The following is a 23,303-nucleotide window of genomic DNA, read 5'->3' as shown; positions in this document are numbered from 1 at the left end:
TAATTAACCCCTTCGCTGCTAGAGCAAAAGGGTTAAACCCAGGGAATGGCTTCCATTTCACCGCCTCAGATACCTCTAGGAGGTGCTGTCACCCTGCCCCTACCACAGACCTCTATGGCCCATCGGCAGTGCGGGGGGGAAGGGGGAGAGAACTGACCTGCAGCCCGGCCCTTGCTGTGGACACTGGGACCTGCTCCTTCAGCCACATGACCGCTGGCTCTGGCGCCCCCGTGACATTGCACTCCAACCAAACCTGCTCGTTCACCAGGGCGGTGGCCAGGTCCGTCACCGAGACAATCCTGGGCGGCACTGTGTCAGAGAGAGGGTAACCCTGAGACGGAGGTGGCCTAATTACTGCAGGAGGTAGGTCACCCATATTTACTAAGTGGTGCTATGCTGGTGCCCGGAGACACCGTACAAGTAATTCAAGTGCATCGGCTATAATTTGTCTCCCAGCGCTGGACGTTATCTTGTACAATAGCACTTCTCACTAAATAGGAGATACAGTATCTGTACAATCCAATCGCCGTTTAGGTATCAACCTTTAGATTTTGCTGCTTCTCTGGTGCAAATGGTATTAGATTTATTAAGGATCGGCATATATGCAAAGTTCAAAATCCCAGCTTCGCAAATCCGGTGTTTGATTCAAGCAGTTCGAAAAATTTGTCGTTATGTTCGAACTCGGTTTGTTTTTCAGTTTGGGGGCGTGGGGGGGGGGGGGGGGGACTTTGCAAAAAGTTAACAAGCTTGGACCAAATTTAGATTTTTTTTAGTTAGTTTTTTATTTGTTCGTTAATAAAAAAACAAATACACAAAAAATAATTTGGAACCAAACCCAACTCGCTAGGGAAAGTTCCCGTCTCTAATTTTCAATTAGATTTTAGTTTTTTTGTGTAACGGGGGATTTATTTATTCTTAATACCCTTGGAGCACTTTTAGACCCAGATTTGCACTAAAGTGGATTTCATAAATATCCCCCCACAGGTGTTGGAATTAAATTAACCCACGCTGCCAGACGGTACTGCAACCAATTGCAGGCTCCTCTGGCAACAAAAAGGTTAATACTGCCGGTGGTAGCAAAGTAATACCTGGCAGTGAAGGGGTTAAACTAGAGCCCCACTCATCAAAAGACGCTCAAACCCCCTCGCGTACTTACCATAGACCTGCAGGTGGTACTGAAACTCACTCCTGCCAACTGCATTAGAGGCCACGCAGCGATACTCCCCGCGGTCAGCACCCCGGGCGCGCTCAATCTGCAGGGTCCTGCCCTCGTTCAGCAGGGTGATGCCAGGCATGGCAGTCAGCAGCTGCTCCCCTCTATACCAGGATACAACTGCGAAGACAACGCATTGGCGCTCTGCATACACAACGCTTACATTGTGTGTCACTGGCTGCTTTCCTTTCTAGTGCAAGCTCCAAGCAGCCGCGTTAGTTCGGCAGAACTGTAGTTCTGTCTTTGGCGACCCTTGTTTAATACACCAATAAGTCAGTTCTGGATGAATACTTTGGGCTCAGGTAGAAAGGCTCCACACGCTGCCATCTAGTCTACGAAGATCCCCCACATTGACCAGTTAAAAAGTATTCCCGGATCATCCTTGGAAAAACCCCGAGCTATTCCTTTGCATGTGGTTGGAAAGATGTATCTGACAGTTTGTGGTTTTAGGAGTTTTAAAGATGTTTGAATAGGGAACGATGGCGTTAGTGACTGTAGTTCTAAAGGACTATAAGACTGGCGTGAGAGTGATATTAGAAAGCGAATGCCCTCCGTTTGGTACATATGGACACATTGGTGCTGCCCCTTGGCTGGTTGGATGTCGTGATTCTAGAACACGGATAGTCTCCGACTACAAAGCTCTCTAGATCATGCAACGAGAGCTGGATTTAGGAGACGTGATCCACCAGGCAACCCATTCCAGCGCGAAGGACAAGTCTTGGTTTTAGGATTCCCGCCCCAATACATTTTCTATAGGAGAAACTACGCTGTGCTCTATATAGAATAAAATCCGGACACACTTGAGCCGGTCTACAGAGATGATCCATAACACGCCAAACAATTGTCCATAACAATGATAACCACGTGGGTTCCTGAGCAAAGATGAATATATTTGGTGTGTTCCAGCTTTGTGCGCTTTACTTAAACCCACTATCTCCTCTTTCCTTCCACCTCTTTCCCATCTATTCGCGGCCGAGAGACGGCTTACCGGGCATTGGGCTTCCCGATGCCAGACACTCAAAGGATGCTGGGAGATTTTCCACAACAGTTTGGTTCACTTCTGTAGGTTCGATGTTAGGAGACACTTTAAAAAAGGAAAGAAAGTAGACTCTGAAAAACTGTGCACAGCTCAGCGAACTCCACCGCTCTGTTGTATAGTTATAGAAAATAATGGAATGGGTTCCAACTGGATGAGCCATCTGGTAACTCAACTCCTCTAGTGCATCATTGCCTTTATAAGCACAGGAAATCACTGCAGTCACTAAACAAACTTGGAAAACATGGCGCTACTACGTTTCTCAGAGGGGTGAATGTGCAATCTGCTGTCCCCTTCTGGTGACCAAGGTGTTAATGTTCAGGCGGTGGTACACAACGTAATGATCCTGTGCTTGAGTGCAGGAGACTAATTTTATTGAGCCCTTGAGATATGGATGGAGGCCAGTAAATACACAAGTCAACCCCCGTTTGCAAGCGACTTTGCAATGTGTTGGCTCTGAAGGCGTTAATATTTACTCACCCAGCACGGTCAGGATCACATCTTGCCTCCCTTCCCCTGCAGGATTTGTGGCAACGCAAGAGTAAACTCCTTCATCATCAATGGAAATGGAGTCAATCTATTGAGGAGAAGAATCGGCCAGCATTAGACCAAAGAACATTCCGCTGTACAGAAGCATCAACACTGCGGTTATAAGGAACGGGGGGACAACTTTAAGGGATGAAGTGAAGAGCAGGGAGCTCCATGAGTGGGGTTCTTGATGGTACAATAAACATTTGGATTTAGCACTTCTTGGTACAGTACTCTTCACGTCATGCCCTGGTGACATTTTGGGACTCAGACTGGGGGCTCGAGTGGTGAGCACCTATTCCATCTATAGTGTTGGTGATGGCTACGGTAGCTATTTTCCTAATATTGACGTGACCTTCTCAAGGGAACATGTGAGATACGTCATGGAAATCTAGAGTACCTTACCGTACCTTACTACCACAGAGCAAGACACGTGAGACATTAGGAGGAGTTACAGGTCACATTATTTGGAGTGTACACTTCTACCATCTATATGTCCCATTCGGAGGGTTCGATTTATAGGTATCAAATTCCACACCCAGACAGAATCATATTCATTAGAAAAATTCTCATCAACAAGATGACACTGGCCAGCGGTCAGACTCATTACAAGGAGACCAACGACTTATCAGACCCTAGTACGATAACAATGATAACACCTAAATAAATCGAGGGCAGTTTTGTCTTTATTGGATCACTGTGAGTGCACGTCGGAAACTGCTCAATAATTAAATACATTGTAAAAGTGTGAAGTGGGTGTGTTGTCCAGGATGGAGATTGGCAAAGTTTGAATTTGAATAATGAGTGCACATTTAAAAGATAACCAGGTGTTTGTAGATTGGCAAGAGTATAAAGAGAAGCCCAATTTACTGTACCTGCAGTGTGGTCCCATGCACTGGGAGGGGAGACCCGTCCTTCCACCAGTGCACAGAGGGGCTTGGGCTTCCTGAGACATCACATTCCAGAACCACCGACTCCAGGAATTGGACAGACACACTGTTTCCACCAGCAATGCTGACCATAGGCAGCTCTGTGACAAGGACACAGAGGAAAGGAGATATAAGACAACACAGGTCCAAAGCAAGGCCTGCTTTTAATGGAGGGATCCAATGTCTTACATATACAGGAGGGCTCACTTTGGTTTGTTTTTACTGTAGTCTCCCATTATATTTGGTTCCTCACATCTCCTACTAGTTATACTATGTAGCCGCAACAAGATTTAACAACCCTTTCACTGCTATCAAGAGCAGGTACAGTATTCCTCCTCACAATGAGAAGATGAGATAGTCTCAGGAACATTTACCTTGCACAGACACATTCACTGCTGCTTCAGCGTCCCCGGCTTCACCGTCAGCCTTACACACGTAGCTGCCGGCGTGTCCTGGCTGTATTTGGCTTATGGTTAACATCCTGCCTCCGTCCAATACATCCACACCCTCCTCATCCCCAATGGGATGTCCATTTCTTGACCACCTGCAGAAAGGTAAAGGGATCATAGCACCAGCGTTTTTAGATGTGGATCTCAACGTCTAGCAATCCAGTGCAAAGCAATTCCCAAACCCAAAAGGTACCGCATGCACAATATGTCAGTCCCAGATCTTTTCAGATCTCAGTGCAGTGTTTCTTATGCTTATCACATAAGAATGCGCCAGGATTCTTATCAACATACTTCCCACTTTGAGTGTCAGATACTCTATACGTAACCCTAACCCTATTCAAATACCACCCACACCCAACCAAGCCCACTCCCAACTCACCAGACCCTCGGTGCCGGGAATCCAGTGACATGGCAGGAGAGATCCAATGGGTCATCCACAGTCACAGTCACATGAGCAGAGCCATCACCAATCAGCACTTTGGAGGGAACTGGGTTGAGTCAGCAGGGGGAGAAAGAAACAGACCGGTTATATTTAATAACAAGGAAACACAGGAGCAACGCTAATTATGCATCTCACCATAAACAAACACAATTCATCTGTCCACCTGCCTTCTGATCATTATTCCACGCAGCCAGTTCATCTAATATATAACCAATTATCCTAATATATAACCAATTATCCTAATGTATAACCAATTATCTGTCCTCACTCTCCACAAAAAGAAAGGGTACAACACTCCACCATATAAACCCTACTGTATCCCAGCCACCCCAGTTGACATTGGGAAGAATATATGTTACACAATATCCATTGTCCATTTATAATGCCTCCTAGGGTCAATGGGACAAATACAAATAAATCATTAACTCATATGATAAATGGGACCATTCCTGTATGATTGTGCAATCATTTATACATCATCTGTTATCATAATATGTCCACCAACATGCCCCACCTGTATTCCCCTTCCTCTATAAGTGTATTGTGGACACTAGGAGCACGTTTGCTTCACTGCTTACCAAGGACAGTCACTGAATAGTGCAGGACCGTCTCTCCAGCCAGGCTGAGGGCCACACAGGTAAAGGTCCCCTGTGTGCTCTCTGTCACTGTGTGAATGCGTAGGGTCCGGCCGCCATCCTGGACCTGCAGCCCATCTGTCTCAGACACAATTAGTCCATCCTTCAGCCAAGACAGGGTTGGAGGCGGATGGCCACTCGCGGAGCACTCTAACTCCAGAGAATGACCCACGACAGCTTTAATGGCCTGTGGCTTTTCACCTCCACCTTCAATGTCAGGGGCAACTAAAGACCAGAGACAAGAGGTCATCATAAGTCAAAGGAAGTACTCTGAGAAGCTCAGGAATATACTGAAGAGACACAAGGTGCCCACGGAACTATATTTGGAAGACACACTGTAATTAGCTTATGGTCAAAGAACAAATATGGCTTTTGAACTTCAACCAACCCTAATAATATGCTTGCACTTCTATGCCATATATAATTACAGTACATACATGTTCTGCTTGTCTCTCATTAAATTGTAAGCCCCTCACTTAAACTTTACTTTTAAAAGAAGACCGCACATAAAGTCCTGTAAATAGGCAGAGACATATCAAGTTTTTTTATGTTTATAAACAGCGTTTCATGGATTGCACTTTAAAAGCCTTCTCTGTGAGAATTACATGCTCCTCAACCAGCCCAGGATTCCACGTGAGAGGTGAGGAAACGTACCGTATACCTCCAGCAGATGGGATTTCTCGGCTGTGCCAGCGTGGTTAGTGCCTCTGCAGGTGTAGGTGCCCGAATCGGAGAGCTGGACCCTGCTCAGCTGCAGGCTCCTCCCACTGTTCCTGTAGCTGGCCCTAGAGCTGGACACGATGGGACGTTTATCCTTAAACCAGGTGATACTGGGAGAGGGGGATCCCCGCGCTTCGCACTTCAGCTCAACAGCCCCATGCAGCAGGGAGGCCACTTCTGTCGTCTCATTGGACGACCAGATTGTAGGCGGAGCTTAAGAAAGAATAAAGGCTAAGAACCTGATATTTTGTAAACAAATGATCAAAGCGATCAGAAGACGGTATCAAAGTATCAGGAGATGGTATCAAAGTATCAGGAGACGGTATAAAAGTATCAGAAGACGGTATCAAAGTATCAGGACACGGTATCAAAGTATCAGGAGAAGGCCCTACACCTATATCTATTGGGGGCATGGAATAACGTGAAAATCTAGTAATACGCCCCTTTTTCATTTTTACTATTTGTTTCATATGTTCACATTTAGCCCCAAGTTCCTTTTCTTAATGGTTATATGTCAAATTATGAAGAGTCCTGGAGACATACTGTAGTTATGTTACCCAAGGCGTGAAAAACGTGTGCAAACCAGAGTTTCACAGGTTCGAATCCCGGCAACGTCAACTCAAATGTATATTGTTCCAAGAGGAAGCAACTGCAACTGAATAATAATGTGTAATCTGGTAGAATGCGCCGACGCGCTAGTGAAATGTAAAACTTAGAAAATGTAAATATTTTTAAAGAAAAGTTGTGTTCCTTTTAGGGAAAGAATGACACAGTTGCCAGTCAGGAACTAAATCAGGGGTGCCCAATGCTACATCCAATTGACAAAACATATAAAGTAATAAGTGTAAAGTTTAAATACTTCAATAATAATAATATTTACTTGGCTACAGTATTTAGTTAAACCCTTTGGCCAAAGCATCATAAGCCTGCATACCAACATCAAGGCATAACCAAATATGCAGGTCCTAACACTACACTATGAACCTTCCCATTTACCTCTGTATGAGGGGAAACAACCACAGTGAGTCCTGTCCATTCATTCAGCAAAATGCCAGAACCTCCCAAGTTAAAAAGGTGGGGAGGGGTGAGCTCTGGGAGGAGGGGCCACTTACCTCCAAACTGTTGGCTATGCAACGTGAAGCTTGGGACGTGGGTATAACCCGACATTAAAAATAAATGAAAGAAGTGAGCCATGATATGAAACAAACCCTGGGACCATCACAGCACAGCCTCGCCTGCAATAATAGTTACCACCATGCGGTGGCAGCAGCACACTTTAGTGTTACCAAATGGCAGGAATTAGGACCACTTACTCCAAAGTCCTTTCATTATCCCAAGCTGCTGCATTAGGCGGAGTCCCCAGTGGTCGCTGCGGTGCGCGCTACGGCGTTCGCACACCACAACACAGCCCTCTATGGGGCAGGCCCCAGTGACCGGGTGTGTGTGGGCGCGCAAAGCGCGATGACGCGTACGCTGGCAGGGAATACAAGAATTCTGTCTTCACGTGCCGCAACGTGGTCGGCGTTCAGCCAATGGCAGGGCAGATATGCCCGTCATGGTTTCGCCCCCCGTGCATCCCATCGCTCCCCTACAGACTGCACAACGCGGCTTTCAACTGTGCACGCGTCGCCAGGCCGCCAGGGAACTTGTGCTGGAGGTACCACTGGGCCGTAGCCTAAAAGCCTTCGACACGGCTCAACCCTGGGTTCTTCTGCAGAGAGTGACTATCCCAGGCCTTTCTGAATTCCTTGGAGTCACCGGACAAAGAGAACTTACTGTAGATCTTTAGGTTGAAGTCTTTGACTTGCTGGCCGGCATGGTTGAAAGCCAGACATTGGTACCTGCCCTGATCTGCGAGTCTTGTGCTATTCATCCTGAGCAGCTGCCCTCCTTCTAACAGCTGGATGTGGGGGTCTCCAGGTGACAGTGGTCTGGGAAAGAAAGATGGGACTCCGGCTTAATGTAATAAAATCGCATGAAAAGGTCACCCCAACCTAGATATTTATAGACACACCCCACTGACCCTCCTTAACCTCTTCATGAAAGGTCCTTACATTGGTCAACATATTAATAGGCAGAGACACAACATACAGTACACACACGCACACACGCGCACACACACACACACACACACACACACACACACACACACACACACACACACACACACACACACACACATGGAAGGTCCTAGTCTATTAATATTGTGACCACTGTAAGGACCTGTGTCTCACTATAGAGGGTCTCTGTGTCACTTACAGGAAGATACTGTAAGTGTGCCGAATATGTGTGCATTAATCTTGCTGTTCCTCGACTTTCTGACCCTACAAGAAGTCTGCCTCCTCTTCCCGGCTGCCGGCAGTAACGATGTGTATTTGCCTCCCTTTCCACCAGTGTCTCTCCTGGGGAGGTTTGTTTTGACTTCACGCGGCTGTTTCTAGGGAGGACCTCCTCCTGATCTCCTCTGTGCATCGCGGCAGCTGCAAGAGTCCACAGGTGTGCAACGGGGTGCTACTTCCAGCCCTTCCTTCATGAAGTCATTAGGATTCCCCAACCCCCACCCTCTTTATCGCCTTCCTTATTCCTCCCTAGGGTGCTGGGGTGAAGCTGCCTTCTCATTTTACCACATTCTTCACATTGCTGGTGAAGCCGTTTAATAGGCACCGACAGGACACCTGTAATTTGTACGTGTGAAAGACAGAGGTGGGTTGTTAGAGCTGCACACAGATGCAAAGAGGCAACTGCGATTTTATTCTAACCATGTCTGACAAATGAAGGCGCCCCTTGCACCGAATGTGCTAATAGCTTATACTCAATATTTAACCCGTTGCTGATGGACACTAGAGTCCAACAACGCATTAAACTGCAGGCCTCTCGGCAGTGAAGAGGCCAACCTATTTGCCGATATTTGGAACCAGTAACGTGTTGCTAGGTTTATTGGAAAGCTATTCAGAGTTAGTTCCACGCCCCACCGGGGATCTGACCTGGGGAATCCTCCATGGTGCACTGGGTACGGGAGAGTGCCCATTTGGCGGCATAAGGGAGGTCCTTGTATCACTCCTGTCATTAGCCAAGCTGGCGACCTACGAGCCCAGGAAGCGGTGTTTGGCTGGGGAGGCTTCCCTTGACGGCGAGGCTGTTCCCCGCGCTGGTGCGCACGCTCCTGTATCCAGGCAGAGTTCACCCCTGCTGTCCCCTCTTGGCAGTTACCAGCGTTCACCTCCCGGTGGGCCCTAAAGTGGCGTGCTCTGCTCGGTACCCCCCCATCGGTTCCATTACGAGCTCTACTTCCTCTTGGTCTTTATTTTACACCGGTTTGGTTTTGGTTTGAATCCGTTTTCAGTCTCTCTTCTGGTTGGTGCCTCCAGAGGTAACCAGCCAGACGTTTCAGATTTACAATCTGGAAGACGGGCTCGGTATATATTCAACATTACAGTAAAGTGAAGGCACTCACCCATTGAACACATGCCATTTGCTAAAACCCTAACCCTTTGCAAAAGGGAGGATCAGCTTTTTAACCCTTTCGCAGCCAGAGAAGCCGACCCCGAAATCCCTCTGGCAGCAAAGGAATTAAACGAAAACAAAAATCATACCAAAAAAAGTTATCAAATAAGTTTTACAGCAAATAGCAAAAAGGGCTCTTCTCTTCCCTCATATTCTATGCTTCTATGTTCTCTCAGGAGAGGCCATGTGCTGCTTCAAATCATCTCCAAGGGCGCGTCTGTAGTCCGCGAGACGCGAACAAAAGGCCGCATCTCAATGAGGAAGGCCATAGCGCGCGCAACATCCGGGCAGACAAAATTATTTGATTTTGTCGCGCGGCCGGGTCATCCGAGAGGTTCAGCCAATGAGGGCGAACCGCTCACGTGACGTCATGGGCACGCCTCCGACACACCTCCCAGTCGCGTCTCCCCCCACCCCATCCCATAGGCCACGGATCGTCTCTGGGGCAGGCGCTCCGTGGCGCGCCTATTATACCCGCGGCCTAAGATATTGAATACGCAATTAAGTACTCGATCAGAACAATAAAATCCAAGCAAAAGTATTTTGCAAAAACATATATATGTTGTTTTGGACGGAACATGCGAGACATCTGCTTTATCGGAGCTAAGAAAGTGGTGGAGTCACGGACAAAGAGAAACGCAGAACCGCGGTGAGATCATGGTCTCTTGCTGCATTAGTAATGGCATTGTGTGCAAGCCAAACCCCCCACATGTGAGCTGTGCAACGGATGTGCTGGAGAAGGGGGGGGCGGGGATGAGGGGTCTGTCCTTCACCCTTCTTTAATAACACCTTGATAAGGAAGAGCAGGTGAAGAGAGGGGGAGGGTGTCCATCCGTGGGGGAAAAAAAGATGAGCAAGCCTAGATGCCATCAATAGCTGTGTGACGGGGCTCCCCAGATAATATGCACATGTATTGGCGAACAAGAGCCAAACTTATTAACTCCATCAGGGCCAGTTGGGACCTGGAATGCCTTGTGTTGCAGGACCCCGCAAACACTGCCGGGGCCATGGATGCAGTTCCACTAATTCTACCCAAAATAAATTCCCTGCTAAGCACATACAACATTGAGCGTAGTGTTCCATTGGAATCGCAGCAGCAGTGTTGTGACACAAGCACTAATTATCCCCCTAGCCAAAACAGTGTGTATGCATTGTGTTTTCCTTATTATCGGACTTTGTCCTTCTCGGAGCATTTCCTGTGACTGAGTATTGCGCTCCTTAGCAATATTCGCCAGTATAAGGATGGCAGCGCGGCTTTCAATGTTGACCTGCTGGAGTTAGCGGTGAGTTTCCCCAACTACAGATGTGCGCAGCGCCCGACTTACTGCCCATCCTTTGTCCATTCCACTTGTGGCGCGGGTGTCCCGGACACTCTGCAGTGCAGCTCCACCTCTAACCCATTCCTCACGGTCACCTCCTGGAGGGTTCCAGCTCCATAAATTGTTGGGGGGACTGGGAGATCGAAGAAGACAGAGTTATACAAGATATATCACTAATTCAGGCAGCAAAATCAACAGCAAATGAGATTTCATCCAATAGCTAGAGACTAATTTAGACCTCTCTCGGCGCTGTCGTAGGGTTTAAGAACTTGATTTTTAATTAGAAAGTATAGCCAAGTGGCACAGTTTTTCAAGCACTAGTAAGACCTACATTTTCACCTTTAGATAAGGACTCACCGAGTACCACCACATTGAAGGTCCTCTGAGCTTCTCCAGCCTGGTTTACTGCTCTGCAGGTGTATGACCCAGAATTGTCCTTACGGATTCGGTGAAAGCGGAGAGACTGACCAGCAGCCAGAAGGCTGAGCCCAGGAGTATCAGTAAGCTGCAGGTACAGAGAGAAAAAGGTACAAGTTAATGATGACCTGTCTAATAACCACCACAAGATAGTCTTGTATGACATCTCGACAACATCACATCCCAAACATCTCCCCAATATCTGAGGGATGTAGTCCTCATTCAGTCTTCGTACCCCCCTCTCACTCACCATCCGGCCATCTTTGCTCCAAGTCACTGTTGGGAAGGGAACACCAGTCACTTCACATCCCAAGGTCAATGGTTGGTTCGCCATCATTGAGATGTTCTGCCCTTGTCCATCCTCGAAAATCCTGGGTGGGGCTGAAGAGAGGAGAATACTTGGTTGATTTGTAGCCTCACACAACAGACCTCCTCATTATTGGTTGCGATCTTGGAAAACATCCCTTACCGTATACCACTAGCTTGGTCTTCCTCCTCGCTGAACCAGCTTCATTGGTTGCCAGGCATATGTAATCTCCACTGTGACTAGGTAAAGCCAGTTCAATCAGCAAGGATCCGTTCCCCAACTGAACCATTCCTGGTTGGCTGCCAGTAAGCACTACTCCATTCTTCAGCCAGCGAATCAGAGGTAAGGGAGTCCCTGCAAGAGGAGCCAACAAGTCAGAAACAGACAATGAAAAAAAGATTTAATCCAATCTCCCTCAAACATAGACACCATGGACTCAGAGCTCGGATCCCCTCCTACAGAAACAAGGCACATTGGTTTCTTAGCCCTGTCTACCCGTGATACAGTACATCAAAGTCCTTAACCTCTCAACCTACACAGAGATTGGTGTAAGCGGTACTAAAATGTTGAGGCGTGGTCTAACTTCAGAGACGAGAGACACACACTGGTAATTACAGGGTAACATCTCAAAGGACCACATTATGCAACTTTTATCCTTGGGATTTAAAAAAAGAAGTTGTATTCCCAGGACTACCTCAATTCAATCAATTTCATACAGACAACTCCTTCCATACATAAATCACACATATGCCTCACCTTTACACCACACACACACACACACACACACACACCTCTCCTTTCCTATACAGACATTAGAGGTACACTGATTATCTAATGTCAGATCCAGAACCCCGTCATCTTAGAATATCTTATTTCATTTCTATGGAAGGGAGTTGGGAAGGCAGTGATATCCCAGGCAAAGTACCACTCTGCACTCACCATGCACAGGACAAGTCAGGATCACTGGTTCATACGCAGTCTCCTCCATCAGGACATCTGAACTCTCCACAAAGATTGGGGACTCTGAGAAGACAAGAGATTGAAGGTCAAATCCAGCAGCCACAATAACCCATGTACTGTGAGAGGGGTTTATATTGCATTACAGTGAAGGAACATCAGGAACGGATTCAGTTCCCCATATCACCCGCACTTACCCAACACCTCCAGCCTGAACTCCAATGAGTCTTCCCCGGCGCTGCTTGATGCCACACAACGGTAACTCCCGGAGTCAGAGAGCTGCACCTCCAGGACACTTATGGTGCCATCAGGACCCTGCAAGGAATCCTGGTCTCCCACTCGAAGATCTACACCATCCTTGTACCAGCTGAGCCTTGGCATGGGGTCCCCATGTGCCACGCAGGGCAATGCCAGCGTGCGTCCCAGAAGTGCCTTCAGAACCTTGGGTCCAGGATGTACACGTGGCGGAACTGTAACCAGGACATTACCAGATGAATATAGGGCACCCTCGGAATAGCAGGGGAGGTCTGCACAACACAAGGGTTAATTCACAAAACTAGACGGAAGACAGAAATGGGGTTGTGCCTTTGAGTTTGTGGTTAGGTGTGAGGCTGAGCACTACGACACAGTTATGACTAGCTGCCTCCGCCGCACCTGCTGTCTGTCTGGGATGGTAACTGGATAACGTCACCCTTTTCCTCTAGATATGCACAGACAGTGAATGCGGGAAGCTCCATGTTGTTACAGAAATTCCCAAAGGAAGCGAGTTCTCCGATACTGCAATTCAGCGCAGAGAGAGGGAGCGGAGGTCAGCCAGAATATACACTCGTACATTAACCCTGTCAGTGACACATCTCCTCATATTCCCCCCTTCAGAGCCTGAGGAGCCTGGGATTCGTTGCTGGGCAATGCTCTGGCGGGGAAGCTGTTAACCTGCGTTAACATGCGTATGTAGGGTTGCCAGGCGGCTTCTCCGAAAATACTGGACTCAATGGTGAAAGGTGCGTCAGGTCACTATGTCCAGGGAGGAAAATACTGGACATATACATGTCCAGTATTACAGTACCTCTCATTTTTTACTGGACAGAGTATCCAAATACAGGACAGTCCGGTTCAATACCGGACACTTGGCAACCCTATGAGTATCTGCTGTTACCACATGATCATTATATTCAGGAGACATTTGGGCTGCAGAGGAGCCTCTGCTACACCTGGGAAAAGGTTGGAAGCATCACAAAAAGTGTCACCCTTTGTCTGCAGAGCATTGCTCTACACTAGCTGACCTACCTTTGATGGTAGCAAACCCCAGTCCTCGTCCCCGTGCCAGCTGCCAGCACCCTCGGCATCATACATGTATCTCCCAGTGCATCAGCCATCACATATTAGATTGGCAGCTCTAATGGGCAGGAAGAGGTCTCTGTCTATTGCAGGGGGGCCAACTCCAGCCCGCAAGGGCCACAAACTAGTCAGGTGTTCCGGATATCCCTGCTTCAGCACAGGTGGCACAGTCTTTAACTGAGCCACCTGTGCTAAAGCAGTGACATCCTGAGCACCTGGCCGGTTGTTGGCCCTTTAGCACTGGAGTTGGCCACCCCTGGTCCATGCAGGTATATATCCAATGCTGTGCTCACTAGAAGCTGTATACACAGAATCCTACGCGTTTGTTGTATGTAGTAACCTCTATCACGCTAATAATGATATAGTGGATTGACATCTTAACCCCTGCAACGCCAGAGAGGCCAGTCATACACTGATTCCTACCCAAGTGGTAACATTTGTTCTACGCTGCTCTGCTGGTGAAAGAGTTAAATGTCTGGGAAGAACGAAATCTGAAGGAAATGTGAGCCCTTTGCTGATATGTTTGTGTAGGAACAGAAGAGAGGATGGGAGAGGGGGGGGGGAGGGAGTGGGGGGGGGGGGGGCAGGCCAGATGTTTGATTGCTTGGGTTCTCTCTCTGGCACTTACAGCTTTGTAAAAACATCCCATACACTCCGCAGCAATGTGATAATTACACAGCCTGCTCCCAGGATCCCAGCTCTGAGCTTCTGTGTGACCCCGGGGGATCACGCTCGGAATCTAGCAGAGCGAGGGGCTCCCCGCTAATGATGGAATAGGATTACTTCCCATCAGAAGGGATTCAAAGTAATACCTGCCCGGGTCCAACATAATGACATTAATCATAAGGTCTCAAGGAGATCGAAAACAGATTGAACCCACGTCAAAGGGCAGTGTTCTTAATACTGCGCCACGTCTAATGAGAAGTCTTCTTCAGCGTGTTTTCGGCTATATACGTCAGTACCAGACTTCTGATGTATGCTGCGGAACTTGGTCATAAGAGATTACCGGCCATAAAAGGATTCATTTGGCGGCCCCATTAATTAGAAGGAGGTATTCACACGCATGCATTATTCAAACACGGGACCCCTTTGATCTATGAGTGGGGAGATTCCAGATTTCTAGATGAAGGGGTATGATGACAGTTTAAGTCAATCTACCTGTCCAATATCTCAGTGTATCCCCCCCCCGCTCCCCCTGTACATACCTTGCACCTCCAGGCGGTATGTGAGCGATGTGTTCCCTGCAGGGTTGGAGGCAAGGCAGGTGTAATATCCACTGTCCATCACCCTGAGCTCAGACACTCTGAGAGACCAGGAGGGCAGCAGATGGTGTCTGCAAAGAGGTAGAGTGATGCATCAGCACATACCAAGGCAAGAACGTACAGAGCAGCAGAACACCCTACCTTGTCTAACAGAACAGTATGGTGAGATAGAGCTGATAGTGGACTTAATGCTGCCCATGTTGCAGGTGCAAGGACAACCTGAACTGCAGAGCTAACAATATAATGCAGTGAGTCTCAACTCCAGACTCCCCCCCCCCCCCAACAGGTTAGGTGTTAAGGCTATCTCTGCTTCAGCAGAAGTGGTGCAGTCTTCCACTGAGCCGCCTGTGCTGAAGCTAAGATATCCTTATAACCTGACACCGAGATTTAAACCAGGTGCACTCACACCACGGGCAGTGACGTTTCCCCCCCAGCTGCTCCTGCACACCTGCATGATCAGGGATGATACTGTAAATATAACACAAAGGCTAGGATTCAAATGGGTTTGGCGTTTTTTGCAGCTGGAAAGACAATGAGCACACTGGTCCGGTCAAGTGATCTTTAAGTGCCAACAGTTTCTATGCCGCTAGGCTCCAAGTCACCTGTACGGGTCAATCCACTCCTGGTTTTTACATTGGAATGGGAGACAACATAAAAATGGATAAACCATGAACTGGCTGAAGTCGCCCTGCACGTTTCCTACACACCAGGCGGATGCTCATGGAGGCTGTTCTGGATTCCTAATGCACTTTAAAAACCTGGTCTGGCTGGTGATCAGGAATCGGGCATCAACCATAATAAGTGTGATAGATAGTGAATTAAATGAGACCAGGTAATGCTATGGAGGGGGATTGCCTGGTAGATAAGCTGGCTTCTTAATTTCGTTTCCCACCGGTGTCTGGTCAGAAACTATTTCGGGTCACATGCTTATTGTCATTTCATTTCATACATGAAAAATGATTATATGTGAAGCATTTTACCAGCATTTATAACATCTGTACCATGTGCATTTCCATGAACCTCAATTGTAACGGAGTTTTGAGTGTGAAAACCAGCACTTAGGCAAATGGTATGAAATTAACAGAAACAGAACCAAGAACCACCCCAAGGCCCCTCATGGGCCTGTATTAGGCCCGCCAGTGGAAGAGCCCTTGCTCATACCATGAGAAGTCCAACCAATACACTCTGTCTAACAGATTAGGTGATTTCCGAGCTTTACACTGGTGCCATGTTACAAGCCATGAAAGCCCCCCCCAAGACCCACCCAAGTGCTGCTCGCTCAGGCTGGCTCCAATTCCTGATGTCATGTTTATTCACCGGACTCTGGCAGAGCACATTACTGGGCCGTATAATTGTTTTATTTCTATTTGCATTTCATTCCCGGGTGGATTTCGGAAATGAGATCAGCCCAGAACCAGTCACAGAATAACAACACTTACGCGGAGACACTTGTAACCAGTGAAGAAAGGAACAATTAAAGTTGTGGCTGATTTAGAACAGATCTGTAATTTAACATGTATTTTAGAAATATTTAAGTAATGGTTACATGGTACAGGTAAAGGGAGAAGATTTCTAAAACAAAGAAAGGATGTGGTACCCTGGGTATAACAATTAAAAAGGAGAGTGGTATCACTCTATAACCATGGCTTATACCGAGTTAAAAGGTCCACACATCCAGCTATTGAGTTGTCTACAGACAGAACCAGCCAGGCCCCTTGCTAAAAACCAGAGACAGCTGCCACACTAGTTTATACAGAGGAGAGAAGAGAGAAGAGGGGAGAAGAGAGAGAGAGAAGAGAAAGAGAGAAGAGAGAGAGAGGAGTGAGAGAGAAGAGGGGAGAAGAGAGAGAAGAGGGGAGAAGAGAGAGAAGAGGGGAGAAGAGAGAGAGAGAGAAGATGGGAGAAGAGAGAGAGAAAAGAGGGGAGAAGAGTGAGAGAGGAGTGAGAGATCAGTGAGAGAGAGAGGGGAGTGAGAGAGAGAGAGAAGAGTGAGAGAGAGAGAGAAGAGAGAGGAGTGAGAGATCAGTGAGAGAGGGAGGAGTGAGAGAGAGGAGGGGAGACGAGCCCTATAACCAGGCTCATGAACATGCATGAAGGAAGTGAGCCCAGTTTGGAGAAACAGCTCAGAGGGTTTTTCCGTCTCTTTGTATTGGATTTCAAAGGATAAATGTAGAGATACCCTCACGCTGTGGAGTCCTGTTACCTAATACCTGCAGGCAGCATGGTCTCCCCTGCACAGCCTGGGGGTGCAATGTTAGAGTTCAACATCAAACACACAGGGGGCAATGCTTTTTATATAGAATTTTTTTTAAAGTGCATCGCATCAAAAACAACAACATTTTTTTCACTTAAAATCATCATGTTGCTATGTCATCATTCAGGTGTGTACATCTGATGTGCTTTTCTTTATTTAATGTATGGCGCATCACGTTCATGCATGGAAATGCATTACAAGTGGCTTGCATGGAAACGCATTACGGGTGGCTCGCATGAAACGCATTACGGGTGGCTCGCATGGAAACGCATTACGGGTGGCTCGCATGGAAACGCATTAAGGGTGGCTCGCATGAAACGCATTACGGGTGGCTCGCATGGAAACGCATTACGGGTGGCTCACATGGAAATGCATTATGAGTGGCTCGCATGGAAATGCATTACGGGTGGCTCACATGGAAATGCATTATGCGTGGCTCGCATGGAAATGCATTACAGGTGGCTCGCATGGAAATGCATTACAGGTGGCTCGCATGGAAATGCCTTACGAGTGGCTCGCATGGAAATGCATTACGGGTGGCTCACATGGAAATGCATTATGCGTGGCTCGCATGGAAATGCATTACAGGTGGCTCGCATGGAAATGCATTACAGGTGGCTCGCATGGAAATGCATTATGAGTGGCTCGCATGGAAATGCATTACAGGTGGCTCGCATGGAAATGCATTACGGGTGGCTCGCATGGAAATGCATTATGAGTGGCTTGCATGGAAATGCATTACAGGGGGCTCGCATGGAAATGCATTACGAGTGGCTCGCATGGAAATGCATTACAGGTGGCTCGCATGGAAATGCATTACAAGTGGCTCGCATGGAAATGCATTACAAGTGGCTCGCATGGAAATGCATTACATGTGGCTCGCATGAAACGCATTACGGGTGGCTCGCATGGAAACGTATTACGGGTGGCTCGCATGGAAATGCATTACGGGTGGCTCGCATGGAAATGCATTACGGGTGGCTCGCATGGAAATGCATTATGAGTGGCTCGCATGGAAATGCATTATGAGTGGCTCGCATGGAAATTCATTACGGGTGGCTCGCATGGAAATGCATTATGAGTGGCTCGCATAGAAATGCATTACAGGTAGCTCGCATGGAAATGCCTTACGGGTGGCTCGCATGGAAATGCATTACAGGTGGCTCGCATGGAAATGCCTTACGGGTGGCTCGCATGGAAATGCCTTACGGGTGGCTCGCATGGAAATGCCTTACGGGTGGCTCACATGGAAATGCTTTATGAGTGGCTCGCATGGAAATGCCTTACGGGTGGCTCGCATGGAAATGCATTATGAGTGGCTCGCATGGAAATGCATTATGAGTGGCTCGCATGGAAATGCATTACAGGTAGCTCACATAGAAATGCATTTGTCCTTTACACCAAGAAAAAAAAACTCGAGGTGACGGCGCATTGCTGAAGTTTTATATTACATGTCATTTACGTGTCTCAGCCACAGACATCCCGACTCTGATCTCTAACTCAGGGGCGGGCAACTCCAGTCCGAGGGCCACCTGCAGGTCGGGTCTTCAGGACATCCTCAGGACAACGGGCTCAATCAGTCCCAGCTTCAGCACATGTGGCTCAATCATGCTCTGCTTCAGCACAGGTGGCTCAACCAGTGCTCAAGCCGGGATAACCTGAAAACCTGACCAATTGGTGGACCTTGAAGAGTGGAGTTTGCCCGTCCCTGGTCTAACTCCACCACCGAACATCATATTTGCCGGGCACGGCGGCGCGGTACAATGGGGGGGGGGGAACAGAATGACAACAAAATCACATAAACATACTGATAAACCAAAGAAGAACAAACGAACGCAAACCGGTACAAAACGTAAGGAGGCCGCCGCTCGGTGACGCACACACCAGAATTGTTTCTGGACATTGGCGCACTTCTTTGAACCCATTTTTTTTCTGACCCTTTACACATAGACCTCTGTATAAAGAATGACCACCTGTACCAGGACAGCATCAACCATTGCTTTTGGCTTGGACAATCACGTTGGGCAATCCCCTGGTTAACATCAAATTACATTTGGAAAACAGCGGAAGAATGTCATTGTCTTGCCTAGATAATGTAATCACTGAGTTTATAGGGTTATTGGATCCAAACATTTATGCGATAAAGGGGTCTTCCTGCAGGAGATTTTTTGGATGTCTCCTTTGTATCACTCTCCCCACCACCTCTCCTTTCATTTGCCCGGTGACTGGCCTACCTGGTAGAGACAATAGGCAGTGGGAGAGAGTCCTTCCTCCAAGAGACCACGGGCAGGGGGTTACCTTGGACCTCACACGGCAGAGTCACCTCCATCCCCAATGCTGCCACCACGCTGACCGGAACGCTCAGGTCATGTGACCCGTTCACACTTATCCTGGGCTTCGCTAAATTGAAGAGAGACACAAAATATGAAACAGACCAAGCAGGGGGTTGTTTATATGGAGGCGAAGAGGACGAAATTAAGTGTCATTGACAGACAGGAGCCCAACCTCATCAGCATAGCAATCACAAAACTAATTTGGAGGTGCCTCCTGAAAGTTGAAAGTTGTGTTGTGCTTTTCTTCCCTTGGGCCAACGTGTACTCATGGTGGGGACATGTTTAAGGGGTTACATGTGGATGACTAGTGCCTTTCTTACCAAATATTACATATACATGTTTTTTTAAATAATTTCATCATGATGGTGAGCTGAGACTTAGGAGGGTTTTGATTTCTCTGATGTCACGGTGTGTTCAGCGTTTGTAAAGCCAGAGCCCCCATCTCCCCCCCCCCCCACCCATCGCTCTCCACCCCATCTCTCTCCCCCCCCCCACCCATCGCTCTCCACCCCATCTCTCCCCCCTTATCTTTAATGGCACCATGATAAGGACAGGTTGCCTTTTTGATCAGCTATGTGGAATTGCACCTTTACATTATCTTATGGTGGATAAAGGGGGTCATTTAAAGTCACAGGGCATTTTCTGCCCAGTTTCTTAGCCAATAAATGTGTAGCTTGGTTATAATTGAGCAGTAGACATCAAAGCCTATTACGTTAAAGTGTCTTCCTTTTGGTTCCCCAGGTGGGAAGTTGGTCCAGTTGAGAGATCCTCATAATAACAACTGTATCTCCAATGGCTCAGATATGCCGCTGTGGTTTGAAAGGGAGAGTCAGTATAGTGCATAGAAGGTCACTTACTGTGGACAAAGAGCAGAGTCTCCCTGCTGGTGACCCCAGCCTGGCTAGTGGCCGTGCAGGTGTAATGACCAGCGTCAGCACCAGAGGGCAGTGGAATCAGGAGGCTCCCATCTCTATTCACATGATAATAGAAACTCTCCGGGGTCAAGACCTCTTTTCCCTGCCAGGTGACAGAGAGAGATTAGAATAGGACATGGAGAGAGAGGAAGAGAGGGAGAGAGGGAGAGAGATTAGAATAGGACATGGAGAGAGAGGAGAGAGGAGAAAGGTGAGGGGAGAGAGAGAGCGAGAGAGAGAAAAGAGAGGAGAGAGAGAGAGAAGAGAGGTGAGAGAGAGGAGAGCGAGAAAAGAGGAGAGAGAGATAGAGAGGGAGAAAAGAGAGTAAAGAGAGAGAGAAAGAGAAAAAAAAAGAGGAGAGTGTTAAGAGAAGCAAAACACAAAGAAGTGCGAGAAGAAAAAGGGGAGAAAATAAAGAGTCCTTCCACGTTACTCAAAACGAGCATCTATAGAAGCAAGACTACGATTCATTTTAATGCATCATCATTTCTCTGCATAGAATCTCTAATCTCCAAGTCATCATACTGAGGGTACCTTTGTCCATGTCACCACAGGAGGAGGATGCCCTTTGGCCTCACATGACAGTGTGATGGCCATGCCCTCACGAGTGGTATATTCTGTTGTCCAGGGCAGGATGGTCGGAGCCACTGAGGATATGGAAAGGAATATCCACTGTGTGATGTCTGATAGCCTCCAAACAAAACCTCCACAAAGAGCAAGGCTAACCGCGGCCAATGCGGCCAACACACCCGTGTAATCTCAGTGCAGCTCAGGACTACAGTGCTAAGCATAGCCTTACCCATGCAGGTCTACAAAGCAATCCTCCCCCCCTGATAAACATAAAAATATGTGGGTCTGGTTCTTACCATGCACATGTAGAAGCAGGCTGTGATTGGCTGAGCCGGCGGCATTGGTAACCTCACAGATATATTTCCCAGCATCCTCTCGGAGCGTTGGATCAATGTGCAGCCCACCTTCCCCGTCCATGGAGTGACGCCACTGAAGCTGCAGCTGGACAGACAGAGGTAACCGTGTCAGAGTTAGTACACACGTTTAAACCCCTTGACTCTAAGAGTAAGTCTACCTACCGCAAACAAACAAAAGGAATGATAAGAGTACAGAATAGGGAGTGGGGGGGAAGGGGGGTCCGATATGTAGTGTATTGTATATCCATAAATAGCCTTACATAACAGCAGGGACATTTCACTCGAGAACCGTGGTTCACAACTGCTCAAGAACCCTCAACAGCTCAGGTATTAACGATATCCCTGCTTGAGCCCAAGTGGCTCAATCAGTGGTTCAGCCATTTGCTGTACCAGGAATATCCTTGAAACCAGAACCTGTTGGGGGTTCTTGAGAACTTGAGCTTAGAACTGCTGCTTGTCTAGAATATACCAACCCCAATCAATATGTTAGATCTCAGCGATTCTGGGACCACCAGTGTTTAAATAAGTTAAACTGCTTTTCAAGGAGTGAGAACTGCTCCAAAGGAGTGTACCACAGTAGGGCTATATGACTGCCATATGTCTATAGCCTTTTATTTCTATACCAACAAGTCCCCTTTCTATCAAGTTCTCTCCCCCTGGCATTTTCCTGGTACGTGCAGAGAGGAAACAGACATGTGTCAGGAGACCAGGAAACACACCGGGCAAACATGACATTGATCCACACGCCAACACAAGACGAGGAAGGAAATATGGAGTCAAAAGAAAGCAAAACACTACTAAGTGGAGGTGGGAATTTATTCTCCACATGTCTGATGTGCTCGTAGTGAAGGGGTGAGCCATCCGTGCCATTGTATGATGAAAAGCATCATTGGTACATTCCATAGTGCGGAGTTCCAGTATATTGGAGAAACAGCGATGTTTTCAGTGGGACTTTAAGTAAGGCCTGGTGTGAAGTTCTTGACTTTGCAGATGTTGTGTAACATGAGATTTCAAGGGTACAGACGTCTCCTTCTCAAGAGATTTGCCATTGGTAGCTAGTTTTATTATGCTTATGAAGAACTCTGATGTTGGTACAATACCAGGTATCCCAACCTGTAATGAAGGTGCCTTATTATTCCCCCTGGTTTTGCATGTGCCCAGAATGGACATTCAAACCAAACCGGTGGGTAGAGCCGAGCTTACTTCGCCTAAATCTTTGGTCCAGCGTTGAACAGGAAGCGGATTTCCTGCCATGATGGTGCAGGGCAGGGACACTGGATGACCTTCTAGGACAGTAACCACTGGAGGTGACACAGCAACTTTTGGGGTAACTGGTGGGGACAAGCAGACACTATGTAGATTAACTTTGTTGTTGACACCAGATTGTTCCATCTGCATCAACGGGAAGGCACGCAAGCACGCAGGCACGCAGGCACGCTGGCAGGCACGCAGGCAGGCAGGCACGCAGGCAGGCAGGCAGGCACGCAGGCATGCAAGCACGCAGGGTGATGTACTTCACATACCAAGCCCAGTAACGTTGAGCAGGATTTCAGCTTGGACCCATCCAAATGCATTCCGAGCTTCACACACATAGACTGCCGCATCCTCAGGCCTCGCAACTGGGAAAAGGGTTAGAATTACTTCGAGAGACAGAACTCCAGAGAGTTCACGCAGGAACTGCAGGGCTCAACATCACACTCATTGGGGGTCGTTAACCCCTGTGAATATGTAGAGCACTTTAACCAAACAGCTTTGTATTACATAGATTGGGAGGGGAGGGGCACCATCATCACTTGTGTTGTGTGATCATGTAGGACTTA

The 23,303-nt window shown here is 47.7% G+C and overlaps 1 protein-coding gene across 1 annotated transcript in view; it reads right to left on the bottom strand.

Annotated features, from left to right (window-relative positions):
* The window catches only part of HMCN2 (hemicentin 2), a 104,593-nt gene that overhangs the window by 43,641 nt on the left and 37,649 nt on the right, over positions 1 to 23,303 (bottom strand). The window contains 23 exon segments of the mRNA XM_075579523.1: positions 158 to 309; positions 1,157 to 1,333; positions 2,202 to 2,297; positions 2,730 to 2,826; positions 3,653 to 3,807; positions 4,081 to 4,250; positions 4,535 to 4,643; positions 5,176 to 5,457; positions 5,887 to 6,165; positions 7,729 to 7,883; positions 10,782 to 10,908; positions 11,133 to 11,280; positions 11,443 to 11,573; positions 11,662 to 11,853; positions 12,439 to 12,522; positions 12,654 to 12,926; positions 15,000 to 15,127; positions 19,545 to 19,710; positions 20,501 to 20,660; positions 21,092 to 21,204; positions 21,424 to 21,568; positions 22,687 to 22,814; positions 23,007 to 23,102. Coding sequence (XP_075435638.1) covers positions 158 to 309; positions 1,157 to 1,333; positions 2,202 to 2,297; positions 2,730 to 2,826; positions 3,653 to 3,807; positions 4,081 to 4,250; positions 4,535 to 4,643; positions 5,176 to 5,457; positions 5,887 to 6,165; positions 7,729 to 7,883; positions 10,782 to 10,908; positions 11,133 to 11,280; positions 11,443 to 11,573; positions 11,662 to 11,853; positions 12,439 to 12,522; positions 12,654 to 12,926; positions 15,000 to 15,127; positions 19,545 to 19,710; positions 20,501 to 20,660; positions 21,092 to 21,204; positions 21,424 to 21,568; positions 22,687 to 22,814; positions 23,007 to 23,102 — 3,563 coding nt within the window.

The sequence above is a fragment of the Ascaphus truei genome, chromosome 21 (genome assembly GCF_040206685.1).
Source record: "Ascaphus truei isolate aAscTru1 chromosome 21, aAscTru1.hap1, whole genome shotgun sequence".
Lineage (NCBI taxonomy): Eukaryota > Metazoa > Chordata > Amphibia > Anura > Ascaphidae > Ascaphus > Ascaphus truei.
Note: the sequence above shows the minus strand (reverse complement) of the source record. Positions and strands in the feature narration are given on the sequence as shown.